The sequence below is a fragment of the Pantherophis guttatus genome, chromosome 2, assembly GCF_059756535.1.
Source record: "Pantherophis guttatus breed Tessera chromosome 2, ASM5975653v1, whole genome shotgun sequence".
In the NCBI taxonomy this organism is placed as follows: Eukaryota; Metazoa; Chordata; class Lepidosauria; order Squamata; family Colubridae; genus Pantherophis; species Pantherophis guttatus.
The window spans coordinates 115,710,492-115,729,709 of NC_142064.1; the positions used below are offsets into that span (position 1 = coordinate 115,710,492).

Below are 19,218 nucleotides of genomic sequence, written 5' to 3' on the forward strand. Positions count from 1 at the left end.
CATATGAGTGTTTTTGTCACATCACCTCCTTTGCCTCTAGCTTCACTAGCTCTCCAACAAAGCCCCCAGTACTCTATTCCAGAGTTTCTAAACTTTGGCCGCTTGAAGGAGTGTGAACTTCAATTCCCAGAATTCCTCAGCCAGCATGGCTAGCTAGAGGATTCTGGAAGTTGAAGTCCACACATCTACCAGCTATCAAGTTTGAAAAACACTGCTCTATTCTATTTTTCCTGTTACCAGGAGGAGGCTAATTGTACGTGACACATGTGTACAGTGTTGTGCCCATTTTGAGTAGGGTCAAAGGTCATGGAAATTCTGAGACGTTTTTCCTGAGTTTAAAACAGGGAAGAGAGAAAGTGCTCAAGTTAAATGCTTTTCTTGACTTATTTAATGCAGTGCATTAATGCAATGTCTCTCTTCCCTTCCCAAAAGTTCTTACAAAATAATTTGGATCCCTTTGCCTTGGCCATCGCAGCTTTTTCCCAAAAAAGGTGAGAATAGACGCAATGCTTCAGCTTCTGTTTTTCAACATTAGGACTAAACCCTGAAAGCTATGAAGAAGTAGAAGAGGGAGCCCGGGGTATGTTTGTCTTCCCAGCCATTGGGGTATTGGGGTTCAGGTTCAGCTCAGCGCTCTCCCTGCCTGCCCTTCGCTCCTTTTCTTCTTCACTATAACTGGTAGGAAACATCGCCTTGCTTTGGACAGGGGACCTCGCGTTAAGCTATTGTTCTGGCGCAAGTGACGCGTCCGGCCTTCAGCTTCGGCACACGCTGCTGCTCTGGAGAGCCTTGGCACCACGGAGCCCCCGGCCGGGCAGGGAGTCTTTTCCTACAAACAAGCCAGCTCTCTCGCTACACATCAGCAGATCGGGTCAGAAGCCAGACGGGTAACTCGGAAACTCCTTGGAGCAGGAACCCTGCGAACGGCGCAGCGGTGGCTCGCCTCGGCGCGGACGCGCTTCTTTTCCTCGCGGCTTTGGAGCAAAGCGACCCTCAGCCGCTTCCAGTGTTGAACGCGAGCGGGCGAGGAAAAGAGGGAGCGGCTGGCTGGCTCTGTCTCTTCCCCAGCAGCAGCAGCCGCGACAGCGCCTCCCGCGTGGCTCTTCGCTCGCTCCTCTGGCTTCGGCCCAGCCCCTCTCGTTCGCCCGCTCGTCCGCCTCGCCTCTCCCCGCTCCTCCCCTCGATTTGTTTTGTGCGGCGACTTCGGGAGCGTGACGGAGGCGCTTAGAAGCGCTTATGCAACCGGCTGACCTACTAACACACATTCGCCTGGGGAAAGAAGTAGGGCGGCGGCGGCGGCGGCGGCGGCGGCAGCAAAGCTCGCGAAAGACGCGCGGCGACTCCTTCCCGCCGCTGGAGCGGTGGCCGAGGGGCGCCTGGAAGAGGTGATTTCACGCGAACGCCTTGCGGCGGCTCCTCCCGCCCCCCACCCGCCCTTCCCCCACCTGCAGCCCCCCGGCCTGGAGGGGGGGGTTTCTCCCGGGAGAGGCCGGCTCGTGTTCTCGCGCGCAGGAGTCGTCGGCGGCCGCGGGTGTGCTTTGTTTGCGGACAAGGTACATGGCGGGCAGCGGGCATGTGGCACTCTTGCTCCGCTGGGCTCCTGGTGCCTCCCTTTAGCCCCGTTCAGGCAGGCTCTTTGACTGCGCTCGGCCGAGTCGGGGAAGTTCTGCGCAGTAAATCCGCGCTTGGCAAAGGACGGCGGTGCTGCGCGGCGGAGGGGCCGCGTTTAGGCGTATCTGGGTGGATGAGTGGTGCCGACCTCGTCTCTTGTTGCACAGAACAACATAAACACTCCGGCTCTTTCCCTCCTTTCCTGACTGACCTACATTTTTTTAGGATGGGGCGAGTGTGCGTGGTAGTAGTGTGCGAGGCAGCCGAGCTGTGGAGGTTCAGGAACTCGGGAGGCTTCTAGGCGCAGCTCTTGACTTGCTGAGAAGAGCGAATGGTAACAGTGACGTGTAAGTGGCTTGCCTTGCCTTGGGAGAGCGATCCGAGTACCCTGAGGCTCAGGGTCTTAATGACAGAGACCCTTAAATCTGCTGTTGGCCTTGGGATTTGCAGCCTCGGCATGCCAGATTGTCTCTGAGGAGGTACAGAGATCCTCTCCTCTACCCAATTATTACACGTATTTAGCTTAGCAAGAGATGCAACTAGGAGATACAGAAAGAGGGCCAGAAAGGGTTCTTCCCTTTCTTCTCTAAATGAAATTATCCTCCTGACCACAGGAAAGTAAATAAGGAACAGGAAGTTTGTAATCCAGTGACTTGTTGGCCCAGGAAGGTTTCATCCCTCATTCCATAATGCTTGTAGCTGTGCAAGTAAACAAAACCTTTTAGCCCCTGCAGGGCTGGGCAAGGGAGAGGAGGTCCAGTGGCCTCTCTGTAAGCAACTGGCCACTTTCTGATTAGGAGGACTCTTGCAGATAAGTGAAGTAAGTGGAATTTGTTATGATTTTAAAATGTACAGTGAGGAGGATTGCTTAATATTAGCTTGCTTATTATTTGAGTGGTTAGGAAATCCTGATTCTGCTTTTCAGATGATAAAAATGAAAGCAAGTAAAATGAAGGACTATCAACTATCCCACTCAGGGTACATTATTTATATTTTTCTAATGTTCTTTTTTAAAAAACCAAAATCCATCAATGCAGAAAAAGTACATTTGGTATTTCACTTTAAACCACTTTTATTCATCCTGATCTTTTTCAAATATGCTACTGCAACGCCACCGGTTTAATTAAATTTATGCTCCCTCTTTCCTCCATTTTTATTCCTTCAACAACAACCCTGGTAGGTTCAGCTAAGAATCCGTGATTAGCCCAAAGACACTCAGTGGACTTCCATGGCCTGGTTCTAGTCCAACACTTTAGCCACCCACTATGTCTCCTGCTGTCCTGTTTTCAGTTAATCTGCAGGCAGGAGATTTGAGAGTTGTAGTCTAATACAATTGGAAATAGGGTGCCATACTGGAGTGGTTTTATTTTTTATTTTTTATATTTTTTTAAAGTTTTATTTGATTAAAAACAAACTAACAAAAAGAAAAAGACAAACAAATACAGTTATAACAGTACACAACATAGACAAAATATACATTTAAATCAAGTCTTACAACTTGAGTCTAAATAGAAAAAGAAAGTTACATCGGTATTCTATATTTCTTTATATATATTTCTACATCTTTCATTATATAACAATATTTTAAATTTGTTTCTTAATTTATTATTTCCTTAGTTGGTATTCCCTTTTTGTCCTACTAATTTGTCTCTTCTTTTCTTTCTTTTTTTTTTGTATGTTCCTATTTTTTATTCCGTTTTCCTTTTCTCCAACCAGTCATACCATCGTTGCCAAACCAGGTAGTATTTCGTATCTTCTTTTTCTTGTATTTCTTTGGTAAGCCTGTCCATCTCTGCGCATTCCATTACTTTTAGTATTATTTTATCCTCCGATGGCATGTCTTCTAATTTCCAAGTTTGTGCGAATGTGATTCTTGCTGCTGTCAGGATATGAGTTATCAAATATTGTATTTCTTTTTCATAATGATTTATTAATATTCCTAATAGGTATGTTTCAGGTTTCAATGGAACTCTGGGTAGTAATTTCTTCTAATTGTTTTTGGATCATTTTCCAATTTTTTTTTGCTTTTTGGCATGACCACCACATATGATAGTATGTCCCTTTTTGTGATCTGCATTTCCAACAATCTTGTGAGATGTTGGGGAACATCTTTGCCAAGCGTGCGGGGGGGGGAGGTGCCACCTGTAGAACATTTTATAAATATTTTCCTTATAGGGTACAGACTTCTCGGACTTCTCTGATGGAGTGGTTTTAAATATAGAAAAATAATATTGTTTCTCTACTTACGGTAATTAGTAGTAGAGTTAAAGAATACTACTAATGTGACACATTTCTTCCTTTGTAAAGGGACACAAGAATATTTCCATGTAGTTTTATATTTTGTATAACACTTCATGTTTCTAAACTTAAAATGCCCTTTTAAAACATATCTTTACCATGCAGTCTGAAGAAACATAATGTATTACAGTATTCAATATTTGAAACACTGATAGGTCTGATATGTATAGTGGTACACAACTAACTGATTTTGGATGAATAGAATCACTAAGCAAATCAAATGAAGAATCTTCCCTCCCTCCTACAAATTTAATCACAATGGCTGGGCTTGGAACAAGGCTTAACTAACCAATGTTCTGGATTCATGTAATCCAATGAGTAACAAATTAATTAAATGTCTTTTAGTGGTAGTGTAGGGTAGTGGTAGGGTAGTGCCCAGTGTGTTGTGAGTTTAGATGATGGCATGTCTGGGAGGATGCTGCACTGACATAGCCACTTTAGGCTAGGGAAGCAAATCAGTAAAAGCCTTTGCATTATAACATCATCACACGTCTATTCTCATTTGGGTGTCATCACCATCTGCTGTGAGCACTGCTATCTGCAGGCTTATATGCATTATCTTTTTCCCCGCCAAGCTTCTTAGGGCAATTTTTACAGTACCTCCTCCATCCCACTACCAATTTTATCTTTGCAAGAGTCCAGGAATATAGTTTTGGAGGGTCTGACTTTATGTTGTATGCTTTATGTAGGATCAGGATTTTGAACCCAGGATGTCCCAGCCTATTCCAACAGCTAGTCAGCAAATCATGTCTCTTGATCATAGTTCCTTGGTGAAGTGGAATGGAAGGCTTTGCTGAAGAGGTGGAGCTGTTAAGAAGCATCCATGTTGCCGAATGGAACCTGTGATGCTGCTGTTGAAGACTAAGTAAGGAGCAGAAGAGGCTGTGATTCTGTATTTAATTGGGAATACCTGTTTTGTTCACCTGCTTTCCATGCAGACACAAAAATCGGACAAAAGTTTGGCTATCAAACCTCTGGATGAAACATTCTTCTTCTGCCCACCTTTAGCCTCCATTCTCTTTCATTGGCTGACTTCCAAAATGAAAATCAGGAGAAAAAAGACTTTGGCCCCTCCTCTTTGTTCCTTGGGTAGGTGTTCCTTACCCCACCCCATGCACTAAGCACTGATGCATCAGTTGTTCCATAGAGCCAAGCAAATGCCATTTCAAGGCTGTGCAAAACTTCTGTTTTCAAGAGATCCCATAAAAGTCCTTAGAGAAATCTGTAAACGAACCTAGGGGAACATTTGTATTTGCTCTATTCCTCATTTTATTCAGAATACAAGATAATCTTACAGAGTTCCCTAATTTTATTTTACAAACATCCGAGGCAGGGCTGAGAGAGAGTGATCCTAACCCAGATCACTAAGTGAGATTCCAAGGTTGAGGATGGGCTTGGGTCTCCTTGCTTCTAAACCAGTACCTTCACCACTACACCCCACTGCCTGGTGCATATTTCAACATGGTCTGTGTAAGGGTGAGGCTACATACTAATGCTTAGTACAGAGTGATTGAGCAATTTTTTGCTTTAGAAGCTCTCTGCCTGCTCTGAGACACTCAGTCAGCTGGCCACATTTTTGCAAACAGAAAAACAAGGGTCTGAGTTGTAGACATGCAGTAGAAGGTGGTAGCTGCAAAGACAGTTGTGAAATCTGAATTCTAGAAGCTTGGTTGGCATTAGATAGCAATGGGTTATTCATATGCATGATACATTTTCTTTTTTAAAAATTCAGTCTTCTACTTATATGTGTTTTTAACAGCAGCTTGAGTTCCAGCCGCAGCAAGCAACGACGATTCACTTCATGTATGCAAAACTCTGCCTGATGATTTTGTGCCGAGCAAACTGTTTTTAAAAGGCAAAAGAATGAGCCAAACTATTTTTCCTCTTGATTAGTTGGCAAGCTTGTCTACTCTTTTATTTTTAAACAACAGCTGAATGTGTAGAAAATAAGCAAGGAAAGTTTTCTGCAGTGGTTCGTCTCCATTTCAGAAAGGTTTCCCTGTTCATGACTGTATATCCAGATGCTGTTGGAAATGTGTACAGGTAGTCCTCAACTTACAACCATAATTGGGACTAGAACTTCCATTACTAAGCAGTGCAGTCCTTAAGTGAGACATCGTATGATTTCACCTGATCTTATGATTTTTTTACTGTGGTGGTTAAGCGAATCCAGCTTCTCCCATTGACTTTGTTTGTCAGAAGCCAACTGGAAGGCTGCAAATGGTGATTAAATGATCCTGGGCTGCTGCAGTTGTTGTAAATACATATTGGTTGCCCAGTGTCCAAATTGTAATCACATGACAGCAGGGACACTGCAATGGTCGTAAGTACGAGAGAGCCAATCATAAGGCACTTTTTTCTGCACTGTCATAACTTTGAACAGGTGCTGAACAAATGGTTATAAGTTGAGGACTACTCATAAACTGAAGTCTAAAAAACATTGCAGCTCAGTTCACTTGGGCGTTATCAGCATTATCAAAGCTATGTAGAGCCTGGTCTTAGGAGTACTACCTCTAAGGTGTACTTAAATGGGGAAGGAAAAAAATGTCACAATCATAATGGGAGTGGTTACTTTCTATTGTATGCAGAATGAAAAAGGTTTTGAAACGCCTAACTCTGGGTCATTTGTCATCATACTTCATGTGCTCAGGCTTTTCTGGAAAGTCTGGCAGGCCAAAAAGAGAATGATGGAATTTGACACTGGGATGTGAAACGTGTTTCATGAGTATTGCAGGCAGGAGGGGAGGGAGAGAGGAAGAGATTTCGTGCCTGTTGCACGCAAAGCTCTGCCATGCTGACCAAGTTTCCCTGGGTTGCACTAAGCAGCGAAACGTTTCAAACCAAAAAAGAAAAGAAGTTCAGTTGCCATGACTCAACTTCCAGATGAGATGCATTAAGCTTGAGTATAACCCCTTCAGAGATCCTTTCCATTTAAAAAAGATAAATGAACACTCACCCATTGGTTTGACTCCAGTGCATTATAGTTATGATTCCCAGTCGCTAAATGTAAGGGAAAAATACAACTTTAGGTCAGAACAAGATGACCTAGCGATGATGATTGATGGTGGTCAATTGAAACACAGAGGCCCAAGTTGCAACAACAACTTCTTTGGGGCTATTAGATCTGGGTTGCAAACATCTAGACAATGGTTAGGTGGCAGAAATGAAATAGATAAAACTTCAATTCTTGCTGCTATGTAGTTCAGCGGTCACCAACTGGTAGTCCGTGAACCACTGGAGGTCCACGAGAAAATTTTGGTGGTCCTCAGGAAAATTATTTGCATTTTTTATATTGCACTAAATCAGGGGTCCTGAAACTACGGCCCCTGGACAGGATACGTGCAATGAATGTTTGTGTTGCTGCAGAGAGTCTCCCCCTTCAGGGTCTTCTTGTGTGGGTCAGAGGGGGGCAGAAATTCTGACTTGGGGTCTGCTTCGGCCTCCTGGTACAGGGCTTTGGGCGAAGGCTGGAGGGAAGTGCCGCTGGTGGCGAAGAGTTGGAGGGCCTTGTTCCAGTGGGATTGCCTCAAGGCCTGGAACTGGCTGACCATCTCAGCCACTGAGCCTCCAGGTGCCAGTACCTGGCCTTGCACTCCCGCAGGTCTTCCCTCTGCTTGGAAAGCCTATGCTCCTAGACCTCAGTGAGGTGCTTCTGCTGAGCCTCCTTCTTGGTCAGATCCAATTTGAACTGAGCCAGCTGTTTTGCCAACACTTTCTCATGGTGGCTGCTTAGCTCCAGCAACTGCTTCCTGTTAGGACCCCAACAGGATTCTAACTCCTCCTACTCCTTGCCTGAACCTAAGGAGCCCGGGCGAGGAGTAGCGAGTAGAGACTGGCAAGGTGCCCCTCGCCGTGAATGACATCTAGTTGGCCACGCCCACCCAGTCACATGACCACCTTGCCACACCCACCCAGCTGATCATTAGGCAGATCATATTAGTGGTCCGTGGGATTTAAAATTATGAATTTAGTGGTACCTGAGGTCCGAAAGGTTGGTGACCCGTGATCTAGTTGACATCCAAACTCTTTAGATCAATCATATTCAGTCTTTGCCTAGATTTGCTATCATTTGAGTAACTTAACCTTTACCAGCAAGTTATTACACTTGCTTTACTTCCGCATGCCGGATTGGCTGGTTCCTTTCTAGTTGACATCTTGATAGTTCTGCTTAATTTTATCTTGGTTAGTCCTGAAACAACCTGTGGCTTTTTCCCACTGCCCATAGGACTATTGGAAACCCTTTGCTCAACACAGATTCCCCTATGGCTCCTCAGAAGGTTTCTGCTTCTTTTCTTGATTGAGATTTGGGACAGATTATTCTAACTGGGCCATCCTCTCGTCACAGCATTATAATCTGCATTTACTTGTTGAGTTGCTAGTCAGAAGGTTCCTCTTCCCCCTCCCCCTGAAGAATGGCAATATGGATTATGATGAACTGATTATGCAGAAGTAGAGTAGATGTGGAAAGCAAAGGGGGGGAGGCAGCTGAAGGATGGTGGCTCAGTTCCAGACCTGACAGGAACAGAACATTCTTGCTTGGAAAGTGGAGACACGATCTGCAACAGTTATTACATCATGAAGCAGTTGTGTGGGAAGCCCTACAGGGAGGGAACCTAGAGGAGGGAGTGATATTTTGGAAGGTGCAAGTCAAGGGAAGGAATCTGCAGAGCAAAGCAACCCTCCAGGAGGAAGTGTTGGCTTGCTTTCTGCAGGGAATTTTGGATTAACTAAATACACTGAAATCCATTCCAAATAAACAAATAGGAATATTAGTCCTGCCATCCTAGAATTTTGCAGAGAAACTGGCCATAAAATTGGTTCTGGATAGCCTGTTGTTGCTGGGAAGTGGGACAATAAAAAGACAGTCAAGTTGACTGTGGGTATCTGGGCCGTTTCTTTCAATGGATTTGAAGAATCTTAGGCGGGTGTGGTGGTATGTGCACACCATCCGCAGATAAGACATCAGGAAGCTAATAACATGGAATTTGGATTGTGTCATAATAAATCTGTTTGTTTCTGAAACACCAAAGGCATTTTTTTCCTGCAGCAGGCAAGCAGAGCTTCCTTCTGGAAGTTACCTGTCATAATGAGAATGGCATCACTTGACCAAGTTAGATCCTCCGTTCTCTGTGTGGGTAGCCCATTATCCAAAGCACTGATTAGCATTATACTAGTTGTTCAGGAAAGAAAATGCCCTCTGGTTTGCCTGGCTTCAGGGCTTTGAAAAGAGAGTTCATGGGCAGAAATTGAACAGAAGATCTTCCCAGCATAACCTTAGCTATTATTGTTTGCCAAAGAAATAGCATTATGGGGGCAAGTTTAAAAGTTCAGCTCTGTGATAGTCTCAGGCTCTGTTCAAGAAACATGTCCAGAGGCTTCCTCTATAATCCGGCACTTATTAATCCCAGAAGCTTTAATAGCCTTGCTATAAATTTGCTGACATGACCTCATTTTTCCTTTAAGATGTTGTCCAGGATTATTGGATCTTGTAATTCAGAATTCAAGGAACTCATTCCAAGAGGAATGTAAACCTGTTCCATTATGGCTGTGTTCTCATAACACACTCAACTAAATCTGTTCATTGCTGTGTTCACATATCCTGCTGTGCCTAGACAAATAAATCATGTTATAGTTTACCATGACAGCCTGAGTCGGTAATAAACATTGGATTCCTTCAGCAAACTGAATCACAAACAGCCTTATCCTATATTAACTGGTCTAATATATTGTATAAACCTAACATGCATGTCATTTTGGATGTATGCCCTTGTTACTTTCATAATCAGTCTTCTGTTCCATGTGCTTTTCTGCTTACAGTCAGATTTGATTTTCAGAACCTAATTGCACTCTTAATTTTACTGCACACTCGTATCATTTTCCTTCGTGCTGAACAATTTCCAGCCATTCAGCTTTTATTACAGGAAAGCCCCAAACAGAACTTGATTTTCAAAGTGAAAATGCTCAAAAGTTATGTTGTTCTCTTTAATTTGAAAGCCTGTCTGTGACACTTTTGTGAATGCAAAGCACTTGGCATCAGTTCAGATGCACTCTTATCTTTTGCTTTGCTTTTGATTACTGCTCTTATGTAACTGTACAACTGTATTTTCATTCTGATGCTACATCGAATTGGTAAGATCCAGCTCCTCCTATGCCGAGAGCTCAAAGTGAGCAGCAGTCCTTCTCTCTTCTGACCTCTTTTGAATCCTATCAGACCTACTGCCCCAAGGGGGTGACGCAGACTGAGAAGTAGGTCAGCTTCCTCTTCATGCCTGAGCTTGCAGGATCCTGGTTGTATACACCCAATCCAGCTTAGTAGTAGTTCCATGTGCCCTCTAAGACACGAGGCCAGGCCCTGTAGGCAGATCAGGGTGTGGGATTTGGGCTTAGCTGGAAAACTCTTTCTCATTCTGGGTCAAGGCAAGAAAATAATATGTGAACCTAGAGGGAGGATGTTACCTTTTTGACATCAAGAGCCCAGGAAGGCTGGGAATCTGGTGCACCCCAGCACAAATTGATAGCAGTCGCACCCTTTCGATTCAGCACCAGGTGATGGATTTGGGAGGAGAGACCAAATAAAAGGTAAAGTTAAAAAAAAAAAAGGCCTGGAAATGCAGACTGCTCATGCTGATCAATTGTTAACTCCCACTTTGGGGAGAAATCATTGGGAGGGTTAACAAACATTTTCTAATAAACATCTCTAATAAAATGGATCCTTGAGGAATTGCTAGCCTCGGAGTCTTCTTTAATTAGGGGTGTTACTTGGAACCCTGACACTGAGGTCTATGAATTTCTATGAATAATGCTTAGAAATCTTGTTTTTATTTGTACTACTGATGTAGCAGTTACTATTATTATGAATTAAAATTGTTACAGCTACTCACTGCAAAAGACTGTTAGATTTGCTGTCTTTTAGTGAGGGTTTCTGTCAGTCTATCCTCCCCTTGGGTCTTTGCTCTCTAAAGGTCATTTTCTAAAGACTGAAATTTCCTCTAATTGGAGGCTAGTCTACTTTAGTATTTTTAAACGTACTACTTTGTTTAATATGGCACTAATAGGACCTGCTGCATAAATGTAAGATTTCTGTTTGGAATACATACAGTGAGCATTGTGGCTTTGTGATGCATTCTTTTGTTCATGGAAGAAGTTTTGTAGGGCAGGGGAGCAAGGAGAGAGGAAATATCTTATAAAAGAAATGTCCAGGTTTGAAAAAAGAAATGTGTGGTCTATGAAGACACTTGAATGAAACATGAATATCAAAATGGAAGCTAATGGGTGTTTATGGCTTTCTCTGTAGAAACCCTGGCACCATCCAAGATACTGAGACTGCTGAATCTGGTTGGAAATTGGAGCAAGGGATCGGGGAACTGACTAGTTATCAAGATGATTCTGTGGCCAATTGTTAGCAGTATTTTCTCCTATCGGTCCCCAATATTGCCTTCTCTGCCTCCTGCTGCTATTATTTCTTTGTGAAGAAACAGTTTGTAGGCCAGTAGGTTGTTGGCGCTGTGCCGCTCTCTCTTTTCTGTAACTGTTGTGCAATCCATAATCATCAGACCTGTTTTGACTGCCTAGCTTGATAAATATTCAGTGTTTACTGACCTATATTCCTGCTGCCTGTGCCTGGTGCGCGTAGATCACATGCAAGGAAAAGAAAGGAGGGGGGTTTGCCATCATCGTGGGGGAGCGTGCGTGCCACTTGGTACACATGGCCTTGCCTTCTTGGGAAGGAGAGCTTCAGCATTCCTATCTATGTGTCATGGTGGATGTGGAAGGAAGGTTGGGGTGGCATTCTTTATGCAACCTGTCTGGCTCGCTGGCCTATCCCTCAGCAGTCAAAAGGGGGCTGGAAGATTCCCTGCCTTGGATCTCTCCGCTTCAAGGTTAAAAATCCCCGTCCGGATTCACTTCTTGTAATCTCCTTTACTCTCCCTCCCTCCCTTCCTCCCCATGTTAGGAGAAATTTGGGGGGGGGGTTGTCTGTATGTATGCATCTATGTGTGTGAGAGAGATGGGGAGAGTACTTTTGTGAATGAAATGGAAGTAAGTGGCACATTTGGAGTGTATCAGAGTGGCATTGTCCCTACAGGCATGTCTGTATGCAGACATCTCAGAGGGAAAGAGGGGCTTAAAAGAGGAAAGTCTTAACCTAATGAATGCATCACTGTATCTGGAAAAGGTCAGATGTGACTCCTTTGTCTTTCTTGGGGGTATGCCAGTAAGAAAAGTCGTTTTTCCCTTGTATGTTTGGCAGAGATCTCAATGTGGGTGCAGCATCTCTGGGGTGTGGCATGCTTTGGGTTTGGGGCGGGGACAAGGTGGGGCATATATTTTGATTGCCAAGCAGAAATTACAGCTGAATGTAGTTCTGCTTTGTGGAGCAGGGTCCCCCCCTACCCCCGTAGAGCCAACTTCACATTTATTTCTGAGGGGAGCTGGAATGTGGGGTGTGGCCCATGTAAACCAAGGGCCATGGTGATGCTGCCTGAACCTGCTGGATTATGTAAACAGAGCCTGAGGTGTGTGACAGCACTAGGCAGAAATGTAACACCCTCTTTTTGTATCCTTCCTCCCTAGGCGTTTCTGCTGCCTTCTGGGCCTGACCCAGCAGTTGATGTTGATTCTCTACTCTTCCCACTGTGCCTCTGTTGTCCAGCCACATCCCGACTCCTGTTGTCTGGAGTGTTACTGAGCTGAAGACTGAGGACAATAAAACCCTCCCAAGGAATCTGGAGACAGTCCCTTTTCGGCGGTGATTTGGAAGATGGTCTCCTTGTATCGGACAATTCATTTTCCATTGATGGGAGCCCAGATCCCATCTGACTGTAGCAACTGGAGGACAGCTCAAGGCCATATTGGATACAGCTTCCCAGGCAATACAGCTTGGTAACAGTTTGGAGTGCACAGCTGGGAAGAAGTATCCTGTGGAACAACAGGAGCAGCCACCGCCACAGTTCTGAGGAAGGGAAATACTCCAGCGACAGACAAAGTGCATCTGGACATTTTGCCCCTCCACTTCCCTCCCTTCCCCCACCCCTGTGATGGAGAGTCTCAACTCCCCCACATTATGTGTGGCTGGGAACTTTCCCGAGTTCCATCCCAACGGCATTATTCAGCGAGCCCGAACCCTGAAGAGCAAGCCGAATGCCAACTGTAGGCGAAAGCGAGAGTTCATCTCCGATGAGAAGAAAGATGCCAGCTACTGGGAGAAGCGTCGGAAGAACAACGAGGCTGCTAAGCGTTCCCGGGAGAAACGGCGCTTCAATGACCTGGTTCTGGAGAATAAGGTGCTGGCACTCAACGAGGAGAATGTGCGGCTGAAAACAGAGCTACTGCAGCTGAAGCTGCGTTTTGGCCTCATCAGCACAACAGCCTTCATGGAAAAGAGCCAGCAGCTGAGCACTGCCAGTGCCAACAACCCAGCACACTTATATGGTGTCGGCAACAGCAGTTTGTATCCCAGTTCCCTGTCCCGAGCCTCCCACTCAGAGGATTCGTCTGAAACTGAGCAGTCAAGCCGGGACAGTGTAAGTGTATCAGTAGCCAAGTATTCTCCCCGGGACTCTCTCTCTGACCTGTCTGATGGCTCATCTCGGGACAGCCCTCTCCCCCAGACGCTTGAGGAAGCCCAGGCCATCCATCGTGTCTACGGGGATGCCCCCTTGCAGCCTTACTCAGAGCCTAAGGGCTCAGTTCCCCGCAGTGTGATCCTCTTCAGTGCCAATGGCTTCACTGCAGTGGCCCCTCCGCAACCCTTGCTTCCTGAAGAAGTGGGGCAGGCAGAAGGCTGTGGGAACCAGAGTCCCAAAAGCCACTGCAGGGGGCGTGATCCTCACTGCTCACAGGGGGAGCTCCAGACGCACTCAGGGTATTGCTCAAAGTCCCAGAACTGTAATGCTTCTGACGGTTATTTGGAGGGGGAGCACATAAAGAAAGTTGAAGAGCCTAGATCCCCCTTTGAGGGTTACACCAGTGAGGAAAGTGAAGAACCCTCCTGGGGATGTTCCTCTGCTCCCTTCCCTGTGCCGTTGGACACCCACCCTGACGTGAAGACCGCAGCTCTCCCACACAAGCTTCGACTCAAGTGCAGAGCGCACAGCAGTGGGATTCATGAACCGTTCCCCGGATCTAGCACTGCTCCTGCTGGCTGCTGCCAGGGAGTCTCGACAGCCTCAGATTGGGACAGCGACCGACATGAGGAGATGTCAGCCCTGGTGCGGCAAGCCTTGTTTCTGAACGAGCCCCCCGCCTCCAGTGGCAACTTGGAAAGACTTTTGTGTCATGGCTCAGGGCTGCCTCCAGATCACTCAGTCCCAAAGGACCATGTCAGCAGGTGGGAGGATGCTTGTCATGATGATGGCCCCAGACCAACTTGAAGAAGACCTAGGTCTGGATAAAGATTTGGAAAGTAAGAAGAAGAAATTGAACTGGGTGTTGGTACAAGACAGGGATTTTACATGGCCAAACGAGCATTGGAGAAGAGGGCCATGGCTGACCTGCACCTGCTGACTTCAGAATCTCGGGGGAATAGGGACCATGAGATGGCAAAAGAGGATACGTAGGTTGAACGTGGGGGATAGGGTGGGGCTGCCTCAGAAAAAGACTTTGGAATTACTAAGGTATAGTGGGTGATGGGACTCCTGTTTTCTAAGGCTCCAGAATTCAGGGTGTAGATGAGATGTGTTTTGATGGGTGAATGCCTAATGGTATTCTAACTTGATAACAATTCTGGCATTGTGATCGATAGGAGAGTACCCAAAAGTTGGCGTCTAATCCATTCTGCACTGATGTTAAGGTTCTTGGACACCCACAATAAGGATGCCTAAATGGATTGTCAGTGACTGTATTTTCTCTGTCAGAAATTGCTTGGCCAAACCAAGCATTGTGTGTTTTTAATTACTAAAATAAACCTACAGAAAAATGTTAAGAAATGCTTAAGAGTTGTTGACTGACTTGGGAGCAGAGGAAGATTGACACGGAACACACAGGTGGGTACCTAAGTCTTTTAAGGGCAAACAATGTACTTCTGCATTATGCCTTTCCATCCAAGAGCTTCACAAAGAGAAATAAAACGTATACTAAAAATAGCTAATGAATTAATAAAATAACAGTTATTTGGAATGGTGTTCCTAGAAGTTACATGTAAAATCAGGATCAGACCACAAATTGTTCTTCATAAATGAATGACAATCTTAACTTGGGTTTGAAACAAGCAAAGAAGGATCTAGCAATGTGCTGTTTTCACTGAACTTCTGGAAAAATTTGGTTTCACCTCAACTAGAAAGTGGCAGCTGAAGAGGTTAGGGTGCAAGGAAGTTACCCTCTCAGGTTATGTAGAGTTAAAAAGGTCAAGCTTTAGTAACCAATAAATAGCTAATGTAATTCATTCAACACCACCGTAATGTGTTTCTTGCATTTTGTGCCAGTAAATAGAAATAACATTTGTTTATTTGAGTTCCAAGCCTGCCTTCTAGTTGTAAGCACAGTTGACTTATAGTTTTAATCATTTTCTTACCATTGGGGGAAATCATCTTTCTCCCCATGTGGATGTGAAATATTTAAGTCTACAAGCAATGGATATTTGAGAGGTTGATGAAGGGTTAGATTAAGGGTAGAGCTGTGCTTCAATTTTTGATGTTCATAATGTGAATTTTATTTTCTTAGAGGAAATGTCTTAATTTTAGAAAAAAGGATTCTTGTAAAAGAGCACTAGAAAGTGTGATTGCTATTTAGTACAGTAAACCCTTGATTTAATGGACCTTTGCTTAGTGCCTGTTGGACTTAATTGGCAAAATCTGCTGGATCCAGGCACTGAGCTATGCCCTAAAATACTGATGAGGTCTGTTTTTGGCAAATGACATTTGGCCACAAAATGGGTATTATTGTTGTCAGTAAAGGAGACTTTCACATGTGCAAGTGTGTTTGTGGGTTCCAAAAAGCCTATTACTTATTTAAAAGTTTTTTTAAAAAAAATGCCTGATGCATTTATTTAACAGACACCCTTTAATTTTGCTAAGGATTTATTAGATGGTGGTGGTGGTGATTATTTGCAAGAGATGAAGAGTCTGAGGCATTGTGATTTAGCTCTGGGAAACCAGCCATTTTTGTATTAATTCTATTCTAATGAGTCAGGACAAAGACTATTCCTGAACTAAAATTTTGATTTTTTCATCATATCTACTGTTGGTTGCTTTGGACAAGGCAGGCTTGAGCGAGAGATGGGAGTGATGCTATTCTCTATTTTAAATCCTTGCCCATCACCTGGTTTTCTGCATCACTGACAAAGCTATTAGCCTCTTTTCCAAAGCTGGACTTTCTCATTTGGTTGAATCTGTGGGTGAGGGTAGGATTATCCACGATTACCCGGGGGGGCGGGGAGAAAAACTGTGTCATGAAAAGTAGGTCACTAGCCCCCCCCCCCTGCGCACGCACACAAGCATGCAGCTCGAGGCTGGCTGAGAGCCAGTGTTGTATCAGGAAGCCAGCCCCTCCACAAAGCCTAGCCTGTGTTGCCATAGTAACAGTAGCAGCTGAAAAGGGAGCAGAGAATGGGTGAACCAAGAGGGAGTGTGGCCAGCCCGAGATTTTTTTTTTATATGGCTCTGCCGACTATGAAGGGAACCTGCTGCTTTGGCCGTATCCAAGGGCGCTGCAGGAATTACATCTTCCTCAAAAGAGGAGGATGTAATGGAAGTCAAGCAGAGGCGCCAACTTGTTTTTTTATTATTATTACCAGCCTATTACACAGACCTTTGGCAGATGGCTATGATCCTCTTGCGAGGATGAAAGAGTAGAGCCACTCATGGCTGGACTGTAGCAGTGCGCTATACATGAAGCTGCTCTTGAAGACCACACAAAAGTTACACTGCTCCCGAGTCTGTGGTACATGCAATGTTGGATGTCCCTTGATTTGCCCATATCATGTTATGACAGTGCGAGTTATACTGGCTCCCATTTCTTTCTAGTTGCATTTTGAGGTGCTGGTTATCACCTTGAAGCCCTACATGCACAAAGCCAGGCTATTTGCATTAGGTGGTCACCCTCCAGACCCCTCCTGCCTTTTTTATAGCAGTCCCAGCTCCATGGAGCACCCATTCCCTGCATTTGGCAGGCCCCATCCTTTTATTTTGGCTCTTTCCCCCAGCACTGGGACAGAATAAGATTGGAACCTGGAAATGGTTGCTAGATGCATTGAAGAGCAATGGCTGAGGCACCAGGTTTTATTTTTGTGGTTTTATCGTATTTATTGTTGTGAGCTGCCTAGAGTTGTGTTTCTTGAGATCATATACATCTTTTAAATTTTTAAAAAATAATCTCAATTTGTAAAGCTATAAAATGTTTAAGAGTGGAATGAAATGCAGAAAACAAATAAACATTCAGACAACCCTTCAACAAATGGGGCATAAATTTAGAGGTTGGGTTTAATATGATTTTTAAAAATGTAACCTCCTCAACCTTTTGTAGCTGAAATCCTGAATTTATTAACAGTGGCAGTTTATAGAACACACCCATTTTTAGCTGTAGCATTGGCAGTAACCTTCATCCATCTTGGAAGCATTAAAGTGATTTAATAACCATATTCAAACATACAGCCAAATAGAAATGAATTGCCCTAAAACAGCCTTCTCCAACAAGATGCCCTTTTCAACTTCTGTAATTCCTAGACAGGATGGGTAAGGCTGGTTTAGGTTGCCAATGACTGCAATAAAATAAAATAATGCCATATAAAAGTTATGAATGTCACAGAACAGTCTAACAAACTAATCTCAACAAACAATACAAGCTGGAAGGATAGATACTGTAATCAGACCTGAAGTAAGACAACTTCCCTAGTAGTTCTACCAGTTTAAACTTAGAAGCTACTTAAGATTCCTTTTCTCGATTAAATAAATATATCAAGCATTATTCTCTTAGATTTCCACTTAACATGATTATGATCATATCACCTCTTTCAGTTACAGTACTAGGATGGTATCCTTTTTGTCCTTTTTCATTGGCTTGATGGACAGATCCATCTTGGTCTTCTCTAATACGTTCATTAAAAATTATGATGCTGGTCTAGTTCTAAAGGTAGCCTGCAGTTCAACTTGTAACAACACACACCTCAGTTCAGAGATAGTTCCCAAATTTTTCTTGATGACCATTGTCTTAGATGGCATTGAAGATTACCTTTAGATAGTTCAGTATATGTAGATGCATCAGACGCTCCTAACTCTAGTTGGAATAATTTATCTATATAGTGGTAGCTCTTTTTATTTATTTAGTGTATGGTATATCATACATGGACTAGTGGTAACTCTTAATAACTGCCTATTAATATCAGCTGTGAGTGGCGTAGAGCTGTTGCCCAAAGGGCAAACAGAAATGCTAAATTGAATGAGGGTGGTCCATTCTGTTAGCGCTTGTGGCATATCATTGGAGCTTGTTATAATGCAGGAAGAGTTTGGCATCATGCACCCCAGTCAAGAAAATATATGCAAGTTCCACTCAACCTCAATTGCATGTGATCCATTTTCTTGCAGTGGCAATCTAGCAGTGTGAACAGGCCCATGAGCTGATTGTGGGTCAGGAAAAAAATGAATATGTGATAAATTATTGCTTCATCTCAATGGCAGTATTTGCCTTGAAGATGAAACAGGAAAGGACCTGCAGCTCTGTAAGTCCTGAAACTCGGGAAACTCAGGAGGGTGGAGACAAAACAGTTCTACCATTTCAGGGAGATGTGCTGTGTTAAGGTAAAGGCTTTGTGATTCCTGGGATAGTTTTAATTGTTCCAGTGGCTCTTTGCCCTTGGGATAAGCATGTTGGTAAATTGGGCCAGGAGGCGTTAGCTGCCAGAATCTCCCTCAATCAAGAGAAAACAAGGAACCCAGTAACTAGATGAGATCATCATCACTGACGTTTGAGATCAGGTGACCAGTTGGTCACCTTTTCTCCTTCAAAGCCATGGCCTTCCAGACATTGCTGAGTCACTATAAAGTCAAGTGAGTAGTGACAGGACAATCTCCACAGGCTTGTAAACTGGTGTCTCAAGAAAGGCAGCTGCACCTCACCACCACTGATGAATTTGGGCTTAACCAGCACCTCTGTGGAAATTGTTATTAGGCGTTACCTCATTCTACATAGGCATTCATGCTCTGTAAGAGAGTGAATGCTGCTGCTTAAGAGTTGGTGGAAGCCCAGGGGGTCAGAGCTGTCCCTCTTCCTAATATCAAAATGCCTTTGTAGTGAATTCAGATTTCTAGCAAAAGTGATGGCCCTTGTTATGTGAGGACAGGGTGGGGGTGGGGTGGGGAGAGACAATGCAGGGCA

At 44.3% G+C, this 19,218-nt stretch overlaps 1 protein-coding gene across 7 annotated transcripts; it reads left to right on the forward strand.

The window, feature by feature from the left end:
- The first annotated feature begins 319 nt into the window (after nucleotides 1–319).
- Nucleotides 320–14,837, forward strand: LOC117675581 (nuclear factor interleukin-3-regulated protein-like). 7 transcript variants are annotated; one of them, XM_034434357.3, is made up of 4 exons: nucleotides 1,188–1,385; nucleotides 1,837–1,958; nucleotides 4,599–4,774; nucleotides 12,484–14,837. In XM_034434357.3, the coding sequence occupies exon 4, from the start codon at nucleotides 12,948–12,950 to the stop codon at nucleotides 14,280–14,282; it is 1,335 nt and encodes a 444-aa protein (XP_034290248.2). In that variant the 5' UTR covers nucleotides 1,188–1,385; nucleotides 1,837–1,958; nucleotides 4,599–4,774; nucleotides 12,484–12,947; the 3' UTR covers nucleotides 14,283–14,837. The 7 variants fall into 7 exon arrangements, with proteins under 7 accessions (XP_034290255.2, XP_034290253.2, XP_087742666.1 ...); XM_034434362.3 differs by lacking the exon at nucleotides 1,837–1,958 and having other exon boundaries at nucleotides 767–1,385; XM_087886540.1 differs by lacking the exon at nucleotides 1,837–1,958 and having other exon boundaries at nucleotides 785–1,385; nucleotides 4,599–4,998.
- Nucleotides 14,838–19,218: the final 4,381 nt, after the last annotated feature.

Excerpts from the sequence above, each read along its gene's own strand:
- LOC117675581 (XM_034434364.3), top strand. The coding sequence starts at position 12,948 with ATGGAGAGTCTCAACTCCCCCACATTATGTGTGGCTGGGAACTTTCCC.